At 51.0% G+C, this 20023-nt stretch overlaps 2 protein-coding genes across 2 annotated transcripts; one reads left to right on the top strand and one right to left on the bottom strand.

The window, feature by feature from the left end:
• Positions 1–3132: 3132 nt before the first annotated feature.
• LOC135827033 (uncharacterized) lies at positions 3133–3855 on the bottom strand. Its single transcript, XM_065339555.1, has one exon. It carries the CDS (start codon positions 3853–3855, stop codon positions 3133–3135), a length of 723 nt encoding a protein of 240 aa, XP_065195627.1.
• A 2985-nt stretch (positions 3856–6840) lies between these two features.
• Positions 6841–12822, top strand: LOC135827032 (uncharacterized). The gene is made up of 2 exons (XM_065339554.1): positions 6841–7653; positions 7981–12822. The coding sequence occupies exons 1-2, from the start codon at positions 6841–6843 to the stop codon at positions 12820–12822; spliced, it is 5655 nt and encodes a 1884-aa protein (XP_065195626.1).
• The last annotated feature ends 7201 nt before the right edge of the window (positions 12823–20023 follow it).

Here is a 20023-nt window from a genome sequence, read left to right as displayed (position 1 = left end):
CTACAACTGGTGAAATTATAATTTTTGCCTTAACTTCCCCTTTAAAGTAATAGTCATCCAGCACTGGTGTTGATCTCTGGGCTTTCGTTTCTGATCTCCACTGCTTCCCGCAATTTGCGGCTTGCCCTGTCACTGGCTCTTGCAATTACCGACACTGCCCAGAAGATGCTGTCCCTGACACTCAGGTTAATCCCTGCATGCTTAGCTTGCCTGTGGTCACCCCATGCCTTATCCACAGTGCGTCTACGAGCTTCACCATTCTGTTCCTCCAGTCTCGTCTCCAGTGTGCGACCCGTCTCTCCGATGTATTTTTCCCTACACAACTTGAATTGCAGACGGTATATTACATTCCTCCTCAAACATATTTTTACTCCACCCAACTTACAAGTCAGACACGGTCCCATTGGGCGTCCTCTTCTCTTTGTCTTTCTGATGTTGGGCTCCTTAATGCAGCTGGGCGGACTTTGTGCTGAATGACTGAGCTGACGTTTGAGGCTACCCGCATGCTCGTAAGCCACCCGGACTGGTAACTTGTGCTTCCGGATAGCTTTGCTGACGCTGTGATGCACCCCATCCGACTTATATGGCAGCTTCAAAAACGCACAACACGGATTAAAGCGGCAGCGACGCTTGGATTTCCTTGCTGCTTCTCTTGCATTAATGATGAGGCTCTGTGGATAGTGGTTGAGTTGAAGTTGGTCTTGAATTTTCTGTTCACTTTCTTTACACATGGTGTCATTGGAAGACAGACGTTGTGCTCTTAAGAGAGCATGTCTGAGAATACCAAAGTATGTGTGCAAGTGGATCTCTCCGATTTCGCTCAAAATTTGCAGGTAGGTTTCCTTTGGGGTGTGGATCGATTGGGCAAATCCCTTGAAAAAGTTTCTGAAGGGAACCTTGAAATTTGAATACCCCTTAGAAATGGCCGAAATATCACATTATTTATGGGTCTAGAAACGAGTCACGCCACAGCGTATACGAACAAGCTATGAACAAAACTCCATCAAGCCAACATTGCCTCACCTTAGAAGAGTTCCTGGAGCAGTACCGCTTAGCCACGCCAGCATCCCAGAATACGAGGTCCATCACCCCCTGACGCCACAAATGATCGTCTTGAAAATAGCCAATTTACAAGCGCTGGCAAAACAGCCAGCTACGTCCTCAATTGGCCAGAACTATACACCGGCAGATAGTAGAACACCTCTTCTAGCGCTGAGGACATGTCCCCCATCTTCCTTTTGGGGTTTTCTTGAAATAAACTTTTTTGAATTTTTCCACTCGACCATGCTGAAATACGGCCAAAGTCATACCTGCGCAGGAAAGCTCGCCCCTCCGCGACGTCTCCTCAGCAATTTCTACTCCAACACTACTCCCAAGGCCGCAGAACAAAGTGTAGTGTTGACTCTGACAAGGAAAAGCAGCGGTGATCACTTGTCACTCCAAACGACAAGCTTCTCCTTGCGCCACCAATAATTTTTTGTGCGACTGTTGATGCAAAAGTGACTGGAGGCCTGAGCGCAGTTTTTGAATTTTATTGCAAGATGCACGGTGAGATCGCGTGCTCTGTGACGTAGGATGACGCTTCCTGCATCACGATACGCAGCCGGCCATCGATCGCGAACGTGTCTGGAACGCTACTCGGAACAGACCATGATGGCAGAGGTGAGATGAGCTGCATTTCCTGCTTGATCTGCTGAGAACCCCCACAAACTGTCCTAGGAGTGTTGCAATGGCAGCAAGCCGTTGAAATATGCCCCGTACAGCATGGAGAGTTATTCGTCTTTCACACTTACCTCCTGCAATCCCGAACATACTTGTCCAACAGTAAAAGTCCCTAGTTTTCATGTCGATGCTCAACAAAAGCGGCTAGATCGGTCCCTTTGTGTTGACTGGCACGCGAGCAGCACTGGCTGCACGCACTTGTCGCGTGAACTGCATGAGAGATTTCTTACGTCATAAAGAATGTGATTTCATCATCATTTGCCTGGTCTTCGACCTACATGGTCAGGGAAAGTCCCGGTTCGTAGGCCTACAACACGGTCAGCGTGTTCTTGAGCGCAGTAACAACACAAGTGTGATCACTTCCAGACCAACGCCACAGCCACGGGCGTTCAAGGCGAGTAACAAGCGCACTTGACAAAGGTCAATCTGAAATTTCGTGAGCCGTGGGCCACGCGACTTGGCATTCTTGCGTCACAAGGCACGTGATTTCACCGTGCATCTTGCAATAAAATTCAAAAACTGCGCTCAGGCCTTCAGTCACTTTTGCATCAACAGTCGCACAAAAAATTATTGGTGGCGCAAGGAGAAGCTTGTCGTTTGGAGTGACAAGTGATCACCGCTGCTTTTCCTTGTCAGAGTCAACGCTACACTTTGTTCTGCGGCCTTGGGAGTAGTGTTGGAGTAGAAATTGCTGAGGAGACGTCGCGGAGGGGCGAGCTTTCCTGCGCAGGTATGACTTTGGCCGTATTTCAGCATGGTCGAGTGGAAAAATTCAAAAAAGTTTATTTCAAGAAAACCCCAAAAGGAAGATGGGGGACATGTCCTCAGCGCTAGAAGAGGTGTTCTACTATCTGCCGGTGTATAGTTCTGGCCAATTGAGGACGTAGCTGGCTGTTTTGCCAGCGCTTGTAAATTGGCTATTTTCAAGACGATCATTTGTGGCGTCAGGGGGTGATGGACCTCGTCTTCTGGGATGCTGGCGTGGCTAAGCGGTACTGCTCCAGGAAATCTTCTAAGTGAGGCAATGTTGGCTTGATGGAGTTTTGTTCATAGCTTGTTCGTATACGCTGTGGCGTGACTCGTTTCTAGACCCATAAATAATGTGATATTTCGGCCATTTTTGAGGGGTATGCAAATTTCAAGGTTCCCTTCAGAAACTTTTTCAAGGGATTTGCCCAATCGATCCACACCCCAAAGGGAACCTACCTGCAAATTTTGAGCGAAATCGGAGAGATCCACTTGCACACATACTTTGGTATTCTCAGACATGCTCTCTTAAGAATTGAGATTGTGCAACTGCAAGTTTGATGTGATGAGGCACAGCAGATGCGTAGTCTATCAGCAATCCACTATTGCATGGCTTTTGCAAGAGCTTGTCCGTCATCTGGCCCGACTGTTGTATGGCAATTGTCATGTCCATGTATCAATCCAGCCTTTGCTACTGCTGAGCTCGTAGGTGAACTTGAGTCGGTCGTGTCCTGCATTGAAGTGCTGTATTAGCTCCAAGAGGCGTTTCTCACCGTGGGTCCAGAGAATGATCGCATCATCAATGTACCGTGTGTACAGTACAGGCAGAACCGGTGAATCGGCAAGAAGGCGCGTTTCCAGAGAGTGCATGAACAATATTGCGAATGGTGGTGCTAGATTATTGCCCATTGCGACTCCCTCTAGCTGGTGGAAAATTTGTGGCCCGAATCTGAATAAATTGTTAGTGAGAACAAATTGAAGCAAGTCCTTGACTTCGCACACGTTAAGGCCGAACATGTTCATTCTTTTGACATGCTGTTCCAATATTCCTCCCACTGCGTTGACTCCCTCTTCAATCGGAATGCTCGGGTACAGGCCCACGACATCCAAAGTGGCAAGAATTGTCTCCTCTGGAGCTTGGAGATATGGGAATATAGTGCAGATGTCATCAAGGGCTTCATTCGTATTAGGGAGGTGCGCTGGGGCAAAGTCTAGCAACTGGTGTAGAATGCGTTCCAGTATGATTGATATGCCCGTGACAGGACTATCACATGCCGACACGACGGGTCGTAGGGGTAGGTTCTGCTTATGATCCTTTGGGAGACCACAGAACTCGGGGAATCTTGTATTATTGGGGAGAATCGACTTCAGCAGCTTGGAATCCATGTTCTTGCAATTGTCCCCAAGGACAGCTTTCACCCGAAATACGAACACGGTTCTTGTTATGTCAACCTTTTCGTACATAACGCTATCCGATAGCAATGCATCTGCCTTCTCCAGGTAGAGTTTTTGTTTCAGTGCGACCAACTTCTTACTTTTGTATATGGTGGTAAAGACACACCTGGCAATATGGCGGTAAACACACGCCTGCCCACACACGCTCTCTAGGCTGCAAAGTTCTGGCACAGAGCTCTCCTTCTCACCACCACCACCATCAGTTCGCGCCTGGCGCCTGGTCCATGCATGGTTGGCGGTATCCGGCATAGCAGGCTGGTACATCAAGTAGTGCATGGCACATAGCAGATGACACAGCAACGACATAGCTCGATTGCGACGTACGTTTCGTCCCCGCTGGACTCATCAGGCAATCTTCTTCTTGGATGTCTTCACACGGAGCTTGACTCGGGAGAATGAATTTGAAGACACCACTGCAGCTGTACTTATGGTTGATAAATATGGTGGTAAAGACACACCTGGCAATATGGCGGTAAACACACGCCTGCCCACACACGCTCTCTAGGCTGCAAAGTTCTGGCACAGAGCTCTCCTTCTCACCACCACCACCATCAGTTCGCGCCTGGCGCCTGGTCCATGCATGGTTGGCGGTATCCGGCATAGCAGGCTGGTACATCAAGTAGTGCATGGCACATAGCAGATGACACAGCAACGACATAGCTCGATTGCGACGTACGTTTCGTCCCCGCTGGACTCATCAGGCAATCTTCTTCTTGGATGTCTTCACACGGAGCTTGACTCGGGAGAATGAATTTGAAGACACCACTGCAGCTGTACTTATGGTTGATAAATATGGTGGTAAAGACACACCTGGCAATATGGCGGTAAACACACGCCTGCCCACACACGCTCTCTAGGCTGCAAAGTTCTGGCACAGAGCTCTCCTTCTCACCACCACCACCATCAGTTCGCGCCTGGCGCCTGGTCCATGCATGGTTGGCGGTATCCGGCATAGCAGGCTGGTACATCAAGTAGTGCATGGCACATAGCAGATGACACAGCAACGACATAGCTCGATTGCGACGTACGTTTCGTCCCCGCTGGACTCATCAGGCATCTTCTTCTTGGATGTCTTCACACGGAGCTTGACTCGGGAGAATGAATTTGACTACACATGTTACCTCAGTACTAGGAATTATGACCTGGGAAAATACTGACATGGTCACATTCGTCTAATGCTTGCGAGAAACCTGTTCAGACATTTCTCAAGTTATCTGGTGACATCTGCGCTGTGCTAACTTTTTACCAACACCCAGCATATGAGTCAGTGAAAACTTGTGATCTTTCACTAGTTTTAGACATGTCATATTCCTAGCACTGAGGTAAGAGGTGTAGTCATAGAAGTATTATCAACACATAAGAACACCAAATTAGTGTATATAACTGCATCCTGATGATGGCAATTTGCCGAAACGTTGAAAAAGATTTTTTGATATGAAATGTGTTGTGAATTTGCAGTGGCCAGGGAATGAGCATGTGTGCTCACCAATTCTCTTCGAGTTATGAAGCTACAGGATGCCTCACCGTTACTTCGTTCAACAGCCTAGACAACACTATTGAGTTCCTTGCGTCACCTCAGAAGTACTTATAAGTGCAATGTCTCAATGAGATTTGGTGTATGTGTTTCATGTGAAATTGCACTGAACACCATTGTGGTTCTGTAAAGCAACCGGCTACTAGATTGGAGATCTTTGGTATGTTATACACCTGCAAAATGTTTCACTTTCCAGTGGCGGGTAAGATAGTTGGACAGCACAATCAGTCATGTCTTTGTGCGTAACCCGTACAGTAATGGTGGTTTGTGTAAATCTGCACGATGAAGTCCCAGCCAAACTTGGTTGGTTCACTTTTAAGTGGCGTACTTTCTTGTCCTGAACAAAAACAATCTACCAACCCACATGGGGAGAAAACTGGTTAATGGCATTGATGCGATGTTTTTTTGTTCATTGAAAGCATATGTTCTGAGATTATGAACTGGCTCTCAGTGGCAGCAGAGGGTTGGGCGTATTTTCGAGGCTATTTGTAAATTCTTACCCTATACCTCACACCCTCAAACTTATCCCAGACAATAACGACCTTTTTGGGAGACAGTATGCTGCTTTGAGTAATGGCGACCTACGTCATCGTGTGCACGCACAAGAGTACCGGAAAATGGAATACTGTCACGAACACAGTGCGAATTAATAATACAAAGCTCAAGAAGAATTGACACGTAGTGATCAACCGCAAATATGTGTGTTATCAAGAAAGGAATAGTGTTACGGAGGTAGCCTCAATTGAAGTATTATTCGTTCTCGTTCTGCTTCTTTGAATGTTGCTGAACAGTTTTCCTCTCCATGCTCTGCTAAATCGTTGCCTGTACGCGCCACGTCTAGCGCCTTGTTTCTACGCTAGCACTTAGCACCTTATTCGTCATCACGCGCTCTTCTTATCTACATGCATGTGCTAAGTGTTGGTGTAGAGGCAGGGTGTTGGATGTGGCCGTCGCTCTTGCTATATAAGTTCATCGGAGCGTAGGCACAGTTGTTGTTTTCCAGAGTTCTGCTTGTGATGGTATTCTTCTGAATGGTCATCGAAGTAAATCTGAGTATGGTTCAAGACAGTTAGTTGCCTTTCGAGAATATCTCTGGGTTTATGAGCCACATTATTTGGTAGCAGAGGATGGTTTGAATGTTAACCATGGCGGAAACAAAGAGTTCTTTGTCAGTGGCAAGTGACGAGAGTCTGCAAGGAACGGACCAAGTCGGGGCGGACGTAGGTTTGGCGGACGAATAGCAGGTCCCCCGTAGTGGCGGTTCAAGCAGCATTCAGCAGTCAGAGGGCACGGTGAAGGATTTTGGAGTTTCCGATATTGATGACGAAGAACAAGAATATGATGATGAAGAACCGGCGTTCAGCGAAGAATGCCTGAGAACGATGAAGATCAATGCCAAGGCCAATTTCACCAACATTCGAAGACGTTTGCTGACTCGGATAGTGAACGGAGAGGGGATTGGTGATGACGACCTTGGATATCTGGAACACGCGTACTCTGGTGCAGCAGGCGTCGTGGGCGATCTCCTGGGACTGTGCTCTGGAGACGGAGACTTGTCGAAACGGAGGAAGCTGGTTGCGGAGCTGGAAGAGCTTGAGGAGAAGTACAGCGCAGCTGCGAACAGAGCACTGGAAGAAGCCACGTACAGCGCTAGTGTTGGTGGGCGGTTTGGAGCTGGTCATGGTTTGGGATACAGCCAGTACTCGACGGCGAGGTACTCAGCTCCAATGATGACGCCAGATCACTTGACGGAGGTGGGTGCGGAGCGGTCTGACTTTGGCCAGTTGGGGGCCAGGTCAATGCTGTACTCTGGGTCTGCTGGATCTGGGCTGGTGGAATCTGGCATGAAGACTTCTCCTAGTAGCCTAAGTGCCTTGGCCTTTCATGAGAGTCAAGGTGTCACAAGTCCACTCCGGGTTCCAACACCATCTACTGCCAGTACCTCTAGTGCTGATCAGACCAGCAATGGCAGTGCATCAGCGCCAGTGACCGGTTCCGGTGGTAGCAGTGTGTCAGTGGCCAGTGCTAATGATGGTACTGCCAGTAGTACTATGCCAGGCGCAGTCAGTCAGCCCACCAAGAGGAGCAGCGTCAGCAACACCACACTGGGAACGGCCCAGCTGACCAAGAAGTCTGTTCAGTTTAGTCAGAGCCACCAGTCCACTGCCAGCACTCAGTCCAGATTGAGACCAGCAGTGAGTGTGTTATTACCCCCTAGAATGGTCCCTGCAGCTGGAGGTGCAGCTGGAAGTGCATCAACGGTCGTCCCCGCTGTGACAGTCCCCAACACATCCATGGCTCCCCAACCGACTGGGTCCTCGAGCAGCCATATGTATCAGCCTCCACTGACGTGTGAACGACCACTAGCAGCCGACATCGGGCCATGGGCGAGTATGAAGAAAATCACAATACCCACATTCGATGGCGATAAACGGCGCTTCGAGTCCTGGTGGGCAGCGTTTTCCACCTGTGTGGACAAGGCACCGCTAACCGCGGAATGCAAGATGCTTCGACTATGACAGTATGTCCAGGGTGAGCCGTTGAAAGCCATCGACCGATTCGGGTACACCATCGCTGCGTATGATGCAGCCAAGGCCCTATTGCACCGAAAATATGGCGGAGAGAGGCGCCGAGTTGCCATCCATCTGGAAGAAATTGAGGCCCTCAAACCCGTGCGGAAGGAGCACCCGAGAGACCTGGAGCGGTTCTCGGAACTGCTGGCAGTCGCTGTCATTAACTTTAAGGACTCGGGCCGAGCTACTGAGCTGGCGGCCGGAACCTTCTACCTGACTCTTCTCAAGAAGCTGGATGAGCAGCTGATCACCCGCTACCACCGGTGGCGGCATGAACAAGCTAAGGCTGAGTCGGTAGAGGAGCTGCTTGAGTACTGTACCCAGGAAGCAGAGTTCATGGTCTCCGCTGCGGAGACGAAAGCTGGCTTGATTCCCGTGAGTAAGGCAGAGCCGTCACAGCCAACAAAGGTCCACCGGTCGCCTCGACCAAGCACGTTCGTGACCAGCAGCCAGCCGGCAGCCAAATCACAAAAGTGCATCGTGTGCCAAGGTGAACACAAGCTGTGGCAGTGCCTATCCTTCAAAGCTGCGACAGTGAACAAGCGATGGCGCATTGCCAAGGATTCAGGTGTGTGTTTCCGCTGCCTGGATGTCGGCCACAATGGATGCGACTGCACGCGGAGTCGGCCATGTGGTTTGGACGGGTGCACGAAGCTCCATCATCGCTTTCTGCACGCCACACAGAGCAGAGGCCCTGTGTTTAGCAGCGTGACACGTCCGTCCACACAGGCACCAGCAGCGAACTCTGTCTCAGGGCGTCGGGCAGGACGCGCTATGCCAAACACAGCTAGCACCCAACAGTCGTCCAGCCAAACAGAGCAGCAGACATTCTGCTCCGTCGTCACGGAGGGTTCTCCGTCCACGGAAGAGGAGTGCTACGCCTCCCAGAGCACCCACGTGACCATCAGCCTGAGGACGATACCGGTCACCATCAAGCACGGCGACACAAGCATTCACGTCAATGCACTGTTGGACGATGGCAGCACCATGAGCTACATCAGTGAGGGCGTAGCACACGAACTTGGTCTGCACGGGGAGTTGCAGAGCATCACGGTCAACACGTTGGACGGAACACCGAGTACATTTCAGTCGGTGCATGTGTCTTGCAGCGTAGCAAGTGTCAACGGCATGTTCAGCACAGACCTCCATGCTTGGACAGTGCGGCACCCAACAGGACGCCTGAAGCCAGTCAACTGGCACCGCGGCGCATCGACATGGCCACATCTCAAAGGGATACGTTTCCCTCCCACCGCCAAGCCTGATCGAGTCGACGTTCTGCTCGGCCTGGACTGTGTCGCAGCGCACCAGTCCTTGCACGAGGTGACTGGTAAGCCGGGTGAACCAGTCGCACGGCTCACCCCGCTAGGATGGACCTGTGTGGGGCCGGTACGGGCGAGCCCAGGCAGTTCGCGTATGGGGCATGCGTACCATGCGCAGCTGCAGCTCGGCGGCAATGAGATCAGTCAGCTACTGCGTCGCTTCTGGGACGTCGAGGAGCTAGCCGTACCCGACTTGCCACACTTGTCACCGGCGGAGGAGAAACTGCTCACAAAGACACGGGAATCCCTGGCGTTCAGCGACGGTCGATATCATGTGGGCCTTCCTTGGAAGACAACACCACCGGTCCTGCCCGACAACTTCGCCATGGCACGCAAACGACTGATTGGCACCGAGCGGAAGCTGCTCCTAACGGACGGTCTGGGTACCAAGTACAGCGCCATCATCCAAGAGTACTTGGCAAAGGGCTATATCCGCCGTGTGCCGAAGGAGGAACCACGACCACACAGCATCTGGTACCTGCCTCACTTTCCGGTGGTCCGTCTGGACAAGCAGACAACGAAAGTGAGGATTGTGTTTGATGGGTCGGCGCAGTTCCAAGGCGTCGGAGTGAACGACTTCCTCAACAAGGGGCCGAAGCTGCAACGGGACATCTGCGACGTGCTCCTGCGGTTCCGCAAGCATCCTGTTGCTATTGCCTGTGACATCAAGCAGATGTACCTGCAGATTGGTGTGCACAAATCCGACCGGCCATACCAACGATTCCTATGGCGCAACTGTGATTCCGATGCGCAGCCTGCAGTGTATGAGTTCCAGCGTGTGGTATTCGGACTCGCCTCATCACCATTCCTCGCTCAGTTCGTCTCCCAGGAGCATGCGAGGGTGCTCACCAGTACGGATGAACGTGCGGCTGAAGCAGTCAACAAGTCCACATACATGGACGACACGCTTGATTCCGTGCCAACCGTCGCTGATGGCATCGCACTCTACAAGTCTCTTGTGAAGGTGTGGGAGTCGGCCGGCATGCACCCGACGAAGTGGCTCTCAAACTCGACCGAGCTTCTGGCAGTGATACCTGAGTCAGAACATGGACGCTCCATCGACCTGTCACCAGGGGAGCTGCCAAGAGTGAAGACGCTAGGCATCTCGTGGTCCGCTGCTAGCGACGCTTTCAGTTTTGCCATCCCACCGGATTCCGGCCAGGAGTTCAGCAAGCGGAGAGTGCTACAACGGGTAGCATCCGTCTTTGACCCGCTGGGTCTGCTGGCGCCGTACATCATTCGAGGCAAGATGCTCATCCAGGAACTGTGGCTGCGAGGCTCGACCTGGGACGACCCACTGGAGCCCTCTGTGGACAAGCTGGTGAAGGAGTGGATTGCTGATGCGCGGGATCTGCAGACGCTACGCATTCCAAGACCACTCATGGCAGCTGACGGTGTGTCGTCGCTGCACGTATTCGCAGATGCCTCCGAGAAGGCAATGGGTGCTGTCGCCTACATCATTTCCAAGGACCCCAGTGGAGCTACATGCCGGCTGGTTGCAGCTAAGTCTAAAGTCGCCCCGCTGGAAGCGGTGAGCATCCCACGACTAGAGTTGATAGCCGCCGTCATGGCAGCCCGTTTGGCAGCCGTCGTCAGCCTTGCTCTCGAGATGCAGGATATCTATCTGTGGTCTGACAGCATGAACGTCCTCTGGTGGATCCATGGTCACAGTCGGCAGTTCAAGACATTCGTGGCCAATCGCGTCTCTGAGATTCGTCGTCTCACACAGCCAGAGCAATGGCGGCATGTGACCACTGACCAGAACCCCGCAGATCTGGTCTCTCGTGGGTGTACTGCAGCAGTGCTGACATCATCGGACCTATGGTGGACTGGGCCCGCATTCCTGTCAACCGACGAGCCATGGCCTGCCAGCCCTACGCTTCAGCCCAGCTCCGGCGCTCGGCAGGAGGTAAAAGGTTTGCCACGCAACCGCTCGCAGGACATGCAAACGTATCATGCAGACGTCCAAAGTGCCAACGATGCACCACCCGAGCAGGATTGGATCATTGACCCAGCAAAGTGGCTAGACTGGCAGAAGACCATCCGTACGCTCACATGGGTCCGGCGGTTCATCTCGAACTGCCGTGCAGCAGCAGAGGATCGCCTGGCAGGAGAGCTCACCCCGATTGAGTTGGCTGACGCAGAGCTGTACGTCGTTTGGAACACGCAGCGTGATGCGTTCGCTGCTAAGATAGTCCTCCTGAGGAAACGCAAAGCAGTGCATGCTACCAGTAAGCTGGCCAAGCTGTGTCCATTTCTTGACGACGATGGTGTTCTACGCTGTGAAGGGCGCTTGCAGTATGCGGAGTTCCTGCCACGAGACGCTGTCCATCCGATCATCCTGCCGCGGAAGCATGCCGTGACCAAGATGCTAATCAGGTTCCAACACGAGAAGGGAAAGCACGCTGCGGGGACGAACGCAACATTGTCTGCGCTCGCCGCCCGCTATTGGGTCATCGCCGCACGGGAGGCCGTCCACGAGTGGGAACAGGAATGCGCAGTCTGTCGCCGGTACCGGAGCAAGCCAGCTGGGCAACGAATGGCACCGCTGCCGGTCAGTCGGATCGTGCCCTCTCATCGTGCGTTCAGCCGCGTGGGCGTCGACTACGCCGGCCCCTTCCTCACCATGCAGGGACGCGGTCGGGCCAGAACCAAACGCTATCTGTGTGTATTCACGTGTCTGGAGACGCGCGCTGTATATCTGGAGCTCGCATTCTCACTCGACACATCTAGTTTCATCAACTGTTTCTTCCGGTTCGTGAGCCGGCGCGGCCTTCCCAATCAAGTCATATCGGACAATGGCACAAACTTTGTTGGTGCAGTTCGGGAGCTGAAGGACCTCATTCGCAACATCGACCAAACCAAAATCCAGACGGGCACCGCACATCATGGTGTGTCCTGGTCGTTCAACCCTCCAGCAGCACCTCATTTCGGTGGTGTGTTCGAGATTATGGTGAAGGCAGCCAAACGTGCTATTTACCACATTCTGTCTGGCAGTGACATCACCGACGAGGATCTGCTGACCGCCTTTGCCGGAGCAGAGGATCTGATCAACTCTCGCCCGATCACTGCCATATCAGTCAACCCCAACGACAATTTGCCCCTCACCCCGAATCATTTTCTGAACGGGAGACTTGGAGAAGTCGTCCTACCGGAGTCTGATCATCCGCGTCAGCGATGGCAACGCATTCAGGAGCTGCTTGGGCATGTCTGGCGTCGCTGGATCCAGGAGTGGCTGCCTCAGCTCAGCAAGCGGGTCAAATGGACGGCAGACCAACGCAACGTGAAGGTTGGTGATGTCATGCTGTTGCTGTCTCCAGACACCGCTAGGCGTAAATGGCCCTTGGCTCGGGTTCTGGAAGTCTACCCCGGGAAGGATGAACGAGTACGTGTTGCCAAGGTGCAGGTGGGTGATCGTACTCTTGTGCGACCCATCAACCGCTTGTGCCCACTGGAGTATGCGCCAGAGTGATGGACTGATGTGGACAGCTTTTCTGCTGTCTGTCTTCTAAAAATCATTGCATGTCCTCTATCTTCTTATTATTATTAGTCAGCGGTATTGCTATATCTTTACCCTGCTGCGGACCTGCTGTCTAGCCACCTGGACTTGCTTTGCTAAGTACACGATGTTGGGTTCTTAGTGGTGGAGCTAGTAAGGTACTATTTATTTTGTTTTATTTCGATCTGGTCACGTTGTCTCATATCGAGGAAGAGGAGAATGTTACGGAGGTAGCCTCAATTGAAGTATTATTCGTTCTCGTTCTGCTTCTTTGAATGTTGCTGAACAGTTTTCCTCTCCATGCTCTGCTAAATCGTTGCCTGTACGCGCCACGTCTAGCGCCTTGTTTCTACGCTAGCACTTAGCACCTTATTCGTCATCACGCGCTCTTCTTATCTACATGCATGTGCTAAGTGTTGGTGTAGAGGCAGGGTGTTGGATGTGGCCGTCGCTCTTGCTATATAAGTTCATCGGAGCGTAGGCACAGTTGTTGTTTTCCAGAGTTCTGCTTGTGATGGTATTCTTCTGAATGGTCATCGAAGTAAATCTGAGTATGGTTCAAGACAGTTAGTTGCCTTTCGAGAATATCTCTGGGTTTATGAGCCACAAATAGAGAGAGGGAAAGAGAGAGAGAGAGAGAGAGAGCGCGCGCGAGAGAGAGAGAGAGAGAGAGAGAGATGAGATGGCATTGACAGTTACTTGGCCAACCTATTACACCTCTCCCTCTAGACGCCACTAATCAGGAACAATATCGCACTGGGCATCGACGGATAGCTGGGGCATGGAGATTATGGGGTGGGACCAAGTCAATTTCTCCGCCATCAAATTCCAGGGTGACGGCTTCACTATCACTAGCGTCACTATCACTGTCACTCTTGGCAGGGTTCGGCTAAGCGCTGTGGACATCAGTAGTAATGTAAGGCAATTCAAGGCACCCCTCCCTTTACATCCTCAGTGTTCGGTAATACAGGAGCTCAGTCTAGCTTCAGCAGTCAATGTTGACCACTGTCTCTGCGTCATTGACATGGCTGATCGCAACGGTTGATGGTGACACACTCTTCTCCACTTTCCAGCCAGGCTAAAATGGCGGGAGCAGCTTCTGGTGACACTCGGGGCGTAGGAACAGTAGTGCATCACCGAGAATGTAGGCTGACTGTTTGCTGCTGCGTGGTTGTGGAGAGCTCGATGCAGACAACTCTCTCTCCACAACATCGCGCACATGGGCAGCCGATCCATGCAGCTTGTTAACCCACTCGCTCACCACAGGGGCGGACAGGCACGCTTCCAGAACTAATGAACGGGGCTTCCAGGCTCACATCGCGCGCAATTATGGATATGCATGATGTATATTGGTCATGCATTTATCACCGTTGTTTTTAGCTATTCTACTTTGACCCGGTTTTATCACCTCATCGCTGTACATAATTCATTGTATTTGCTCTTGTTTGCTCTAGCTTGTATATCACCTGAGGAAAAGGTACAGAAGTTTACTCGCATAACCATTAGATTATTATGAATGTTATTGAAGCGCCTAAGTTTTGTCCTATCAACATCATGAGCAGTTGTCCTTTGCTTCATCAGCCTGGAAAACATTTTAAAATGAGTTACTTGCGTCACATCAGACGTGCTCGTAAGTCCAATGTTTTGAAGAGATCTGGTATATGGTTCCACGTTGGCACTTCGAGAATCGCAGCATCTCGGCTTCATCTGGAAAACCTCTTGAGTGGTGGACTCCAGGTGCCATTGTGTGATCTACAAGAATCCCCCGGTCGTGGAGAATGGCATGGTCGTGTGAATGCGCCCTGCACAAACCACTCTGGTTCAACTCATCCAATGGGGTGGCCATCGCCTAATCGGTGAGGGAACCTACTTTGGCCACCTGTACAATATGCATTGTCAAGATGTACATCACCTTCTACAGAGGATGTTGCCACCCCAGCAGCCCCAACACCAGCTGGCGAGTGGATGCAGTTTTTGACGTTCCGGAATCATTCAATCCTGTGTGTATGTATACCTGTTAGATGTGTCTCGAGTATGTTCTATACAGCCGAGTGGCAGCCTTCCCAGGACCATGCCTTTTTTGATTAGGCTGTTGCTTTCCTCTGGTGTCAAACCAGATGAAATAAACACAAATTGACCTGAGCCCAAGGCACCTCATCACTCACCTGACAATGACAAAGATGGATTCACCATGGCATCAGGGAAGAATGCATTCCCAGCAACTCCCCGGGCTGCCAACCTCGCCAACGTTTTCTCCACTGCAGCTGAACGTGACGAAGTTTCAGGTGCTGAAGATACGGATAACAGTGGCGCACAGGTCACAATCAACGGAATAACATTTGAGTGCTAACTTGACAACAGCACCATCTTCCGACAACCTCTGCTCCTCATACCCTAGTTCCTCTAAATCCGAACGCTAAAGCATTCCAACCCACTGTTACAAGAACAGTGCTTGCAACATCGGAGCAAAATATGACCAATGCATTCCTCAACAATTTTGTAGTCTACGCTACAAAATGCATGAACTGTCGGACCTGGTGCATTCGATGGACTGGAACATTGTCGGTGTGGCCGAGACTTGGTTCACCAACACAGTAGCTAACAATGAGATCGATATATCTGGATAAAGCCTTGCCATGCTTGATTGAGCCGGCCATCCCGGTGGAGGTGTGTGCCTGTATTACAGGGCTACTCTTCCTGTCACCATACAGCCAGATCTGAAGATCTGAAGGTGGACGGTACTGAAGGCGTGTGGGTCAGTCTGCCCCACTCCAGACAGAGGCACCTTTTTGCGTATATCCCCCCCCCCCCCCCTGCTGAATCAATTCATTACCAGGACAGATTTGAGCAGGCTCTTCACCGGGGTTCAGTAGTATCACCAGCTGTCAACCTGTTCGGTGACTTCAACATTAATGTTAGCTCAGCTGCAACACCCCAGCTCCACCATTTCAATGTTGGAATTCACTCTCTCGGTTGGATAAATCTAGACTCTTTCCCAGCCCGAATACTAGTAACCCCAAGATGTCCAGCCAGCACGACACTGGACCTGATCCTCACCAGTAGCCCTGCTACAGTCTCCTGCAATGTCATAACCTGTACTCTGAGTGATCACTCGGCCGTACATGCTAGACTGGACCTCGCGCTACTGTCTGCTAAGCATCAACACTCCTCTCATCGCCAGGGAGCAAGTTTAATGGGGTACTAGCTGTGCTAGTACTTGTTAGCAACAATCCGAACTAGCGCACACACTGCACTGCATTGCTCTGTACTGCATTCAGGACTGACGTCATGCGCTTTGTTTTGCTGCGTAATCACAAATGGCACCAGCCCATTTTGCTCAAAAGAAAAACAAATCTTGCTTGCCCTGTTGTGCTCTTCCAGACAACGGATCGTTCTTCAGCAGTGTTTCTTTTTGGTGCTCTTCCAGACAACGGATCGTGCTTCAGCAGTGTATATTTTCCGTTCGTAGCTTTGCTGCCAGCCTGAGTGTCACCTCGACATTCTATTTCTTCAGTATGTCTGACGTAACTGTCGACACTGTCAAGGCAATGCATTGCCAAGCCCTCCGCGGCCAGCTTTCTCAGCGCAGCTTGAATCCGAAAGGAAACTGAGTAAAAGTATGTTACAGGACCGTTTGCTGCCACAACCAGCCCTTGGTAGTGAGGTATGCTCCGGCCAGGAGAACCAGCAACATGACAGTGCGGACACGGCTCGCGAGCCCAGAAGCCCGACTGGCACCAATGCCTCCTCCGCCAGCTCAGGTCATGCGGGCTCGACGGATCTCTGCGCTCTCGTACGGGACGAGGTGTAGTCGGCTTTGTCGGCCGCCAACACTTCCGGCTCAACGTTCTGGCTGGTGCGCAGCCCGAATAACGATGGCAAGCTAAATATCGTTGAGTCGGATGACGCAAAGCAGGTGCGTCGCAAGGTTCACGATATTGCCACCCGGCTCGAGGCATGGACCGCATACATGTCTGTTATCACGGCTGCTGCCCCACACCGCACTGCTGATCTACTGAACTGATTGCGTACCAGCAGTTGATCCTGACTACTAACCGCCAGTTCTTCTCAAGCGCGTGGCTAGAGTGCGACCGCCAGCTGCGGATGCTCGTGGCCCAGTAACCAGGCATGAAGAGGTTGAACACCGTCGACGTGAACCTATGGCTGATAGCTTTCACAGGCCATGCACACCTAAAACGTGCTCAATGTAAGACGCTGCTTTTCGTCCCCAATCTCAATTCCCCAAGCCAGCAGCATGTACCTCAAGTGGTCGCACCCATACCAGCGACGGCCACGAAATCTGCCGCAACGTCAACAGAGGTCGGTGTTCTTCATCGTCGTTTGGCTTCTCCCACACCTGCAGCCAGTGTGGCAAGGACCACCCATGCATCAGGTACAACCAGCAGCAGCGCAGAGCCAATCGACCACCCCGCCGCTCCTAGCAGAATGGCTACTGAATCGCTTGATTCGGTACGTAACTTCTTCCCTATACACTCTGCAGACACCACACTGCTAGCTGACCACTTTGCCCGCCTGTTACGTAACCACCCAGATCAATCATGTGTTGCGTATGTTCTCCATGCCCTGCGTCATGGTTTTGCTCTTGTATCTGCCGGCAAACACGACATTTTGGTTTTCTCTAATAATCTGCCCTCGGCTTTCACTCATCCGGCATTTATTTCCGAGCAATTGACTGCTTCCTGCGCCTGCAGCAAGACCACAGGCCCCTTTTCGTCACCTCCATTTCAGGTCATGCTCTGGAATTGGTGCCGTCCCCAAAAAGAACGGCAAGCTGTGAATGGTCCACCATCTGTCCAGTCCGGAAGGCATCAGCGTGAACGACAGCATTTCTGCCGAGCCGCTCTCTCTGCTCTGTGTGAGCATTGAAAGCGCGATCAACATCATTATGTCATGCCCACAGCCGGTTTATTTGTCCAAGCTCGATGTACGCAGTGCATTTCGGCAGATCACAGTCTGCCGTCAGGACTTTTCTGGGAAGGCTCCAACTACTATGAGCGCTTTCTGCCTTTCGGTCTTCGCTCCAGCCCAGCCTTCTTTGACTCAGTAGCCACAGCAGTCAACTGGATCATGTAGCACGAGTTTGCTATAGATCACCACCTTCATTACCTCGAGGTATTTCTTCATATCTCCTCTGGTTTGGTTGCAGCCAACCAGCAACTGACCTTCCCCCTCCGGGCATTCACGTATCTTGGCATTCCTCCTTGCTACATACAAGCTTGAAGGGCCATCACCATCATTGACCTCCCTAGACTGCGAGCCCCATGAAGCTCGGCTACCAGAGGACAAGCTGTTCGAGATCCATGCCCCACTCGTGGGTACTATCAGCGAGCGCAGCATCGGCCAGCGTCAACTCGAGTCCCTCCTGGGGAAGCTCACTTTTGATGCCCGAGTCATCGTTCCTGGACGCACATTCATGCTTCATCTATGATCAGTGTGCCCTGAACTGTATCTGTGTATGTGAGTGCGGTGCGTAAAGCCCATCTTGAGAATGGGTTTGCCGGCCCCTTAGTAGATGCGTGCCTTCTGAAGAGGGTGGTTAAGGGCATCCAGCGATGCCATGGTACGCCTGTACTCACCCCTCGCTGTCATGGATGCCATGATGCACGACTCGCATGAGTAATGAGCTTCTGAAGTCTAGCTGCACAATGCTTGCCTGTGCTGACATTAATTGACCCTTCCTGTGCATCAATGGTGCTAAGGTGACGGAGTGCTGGTTTCATGGGTCCACTCTCACAACTGGTGGTATCTAACTATTTGCTGCGGCTCTGCCTTACGCTATATTTTAATTTTAATTTACATCCATTTAGCATTGCAGCTCTACTTTGACCTAACAGCAGCTCTACTTTGAGCTAACAGCAGCTCTACTCTGAGCTAACAGCAGCTCTACTTTGAGCTAACCGCAGCTCTACTTTGAGCTAGCCGCAGCTCTACTTTGAGCTAACGCCAGCTCTGCTCTGAGCTAACAGCAGCTCTGCTCTGAGCTAGCAGCAGCTCTTCTTTGAGCTTCAAACGATTTGTTTTGAAACCAGCACTCCTTAATCCATAAATGACTCTTTCTTGACTTTTTTGTGTGAGGGATGGGGCCAAACAGCAATATGCGCACCATAAACCTTCCAGAATTTCGGGATGAGCTGGCCAATGCCAACCTGGGCGTGTTCCAAACGACTTCCTCCACTGATGAGATGTGGAGCACTTGGCACACTAAATTCATGAGCGTTCTTGACAGACATGGCCCTCTTAAATCCGCCAGCAGGAAGGCGAGCTCATATCCACCGTGGTCTGACAGGGAATTGTACCAAGTCCAGTGTCGCAAGAACATGCTACATCGCCAGTTGCGTCAGGACAAGGACAGCACCTATCTCCACTTTGCATTCAGGCTGCCATGGACAAACGGATATCCTTTGCAAACACTCACAGCCCACTCGACATTGGACCAATTACTTGCTTTTGCCCAAGAAGAACTAAAACTAAAAGAGCAAGAGAAAAAGGATCAAGCCTTGCGCACCAAGATCACATGGAGAAAATGGCGACCTACGTCATCGTGTGCACTCACAATAAAACTAGAAAAATAATATTGGAAAATGGATGAACATCACGAACAGAGCGCGGATAAATAATACAAAGCTCAACAAGAATTCATACGTAGTGATCAATAGTAAATACGTTCGATATCAAGAAAGGAATAGAGAGAGAGAGAGAGAGAGAGAGAGAGAGAGAGAGAGAGAGAGAAAGAGGGAGAGAGAGAGAGAGAGATAGAGATAGCGAGAGAGTATGTTACATTTATAAAGACAGTTAAGTCTAACAAATGAGGACTGAGACCTCTACAACAGGGTTTTTACGCCTAAAAGCAGGTACATGATTTAACAAGCAGGTTGTCAGTCTAGATTTGAGCCAGAGCACGCTAAAATATGACCACAGACCAAAAATTCGATTTTCAGTTTTTTGTTCAAAAATGATGAAAAACATCTAATGTTCACTGTCTGAAAGTTTTGGATTGATCTGACATGTCTAAGTGTTGCTACAACGGTATTATATGCAGCACTATTGAAATGGTGAAATTCTATGTACAGCAATGGGATTGTTATTCTTTCACACAGTTGATATATCCCTTGGTTCATCCTTTTCGGGTCAGTTCCTCTGTCCAGGGTCTTAT

Source organism: Sycon ciliatum, chromosome 11, assembly GCF_964019385.1.
Source record: "Sycon ciliatum chromosome 11, ocSycCili1.1, whole genome shotgun sequence".
Classification (NCBI taxonomy): domain Eukaryota; kingdom Metazoa; phylum Porifera; class Calcarea; order Leucosolenida; family Sycettidae; genus Sycon; species Sycon ciliatum.
The sequence above is the reverse complement of the archived record's forward strand: the minus strand, read 5'-3'. Positions and strand labels throughout refer to the sequence as shown.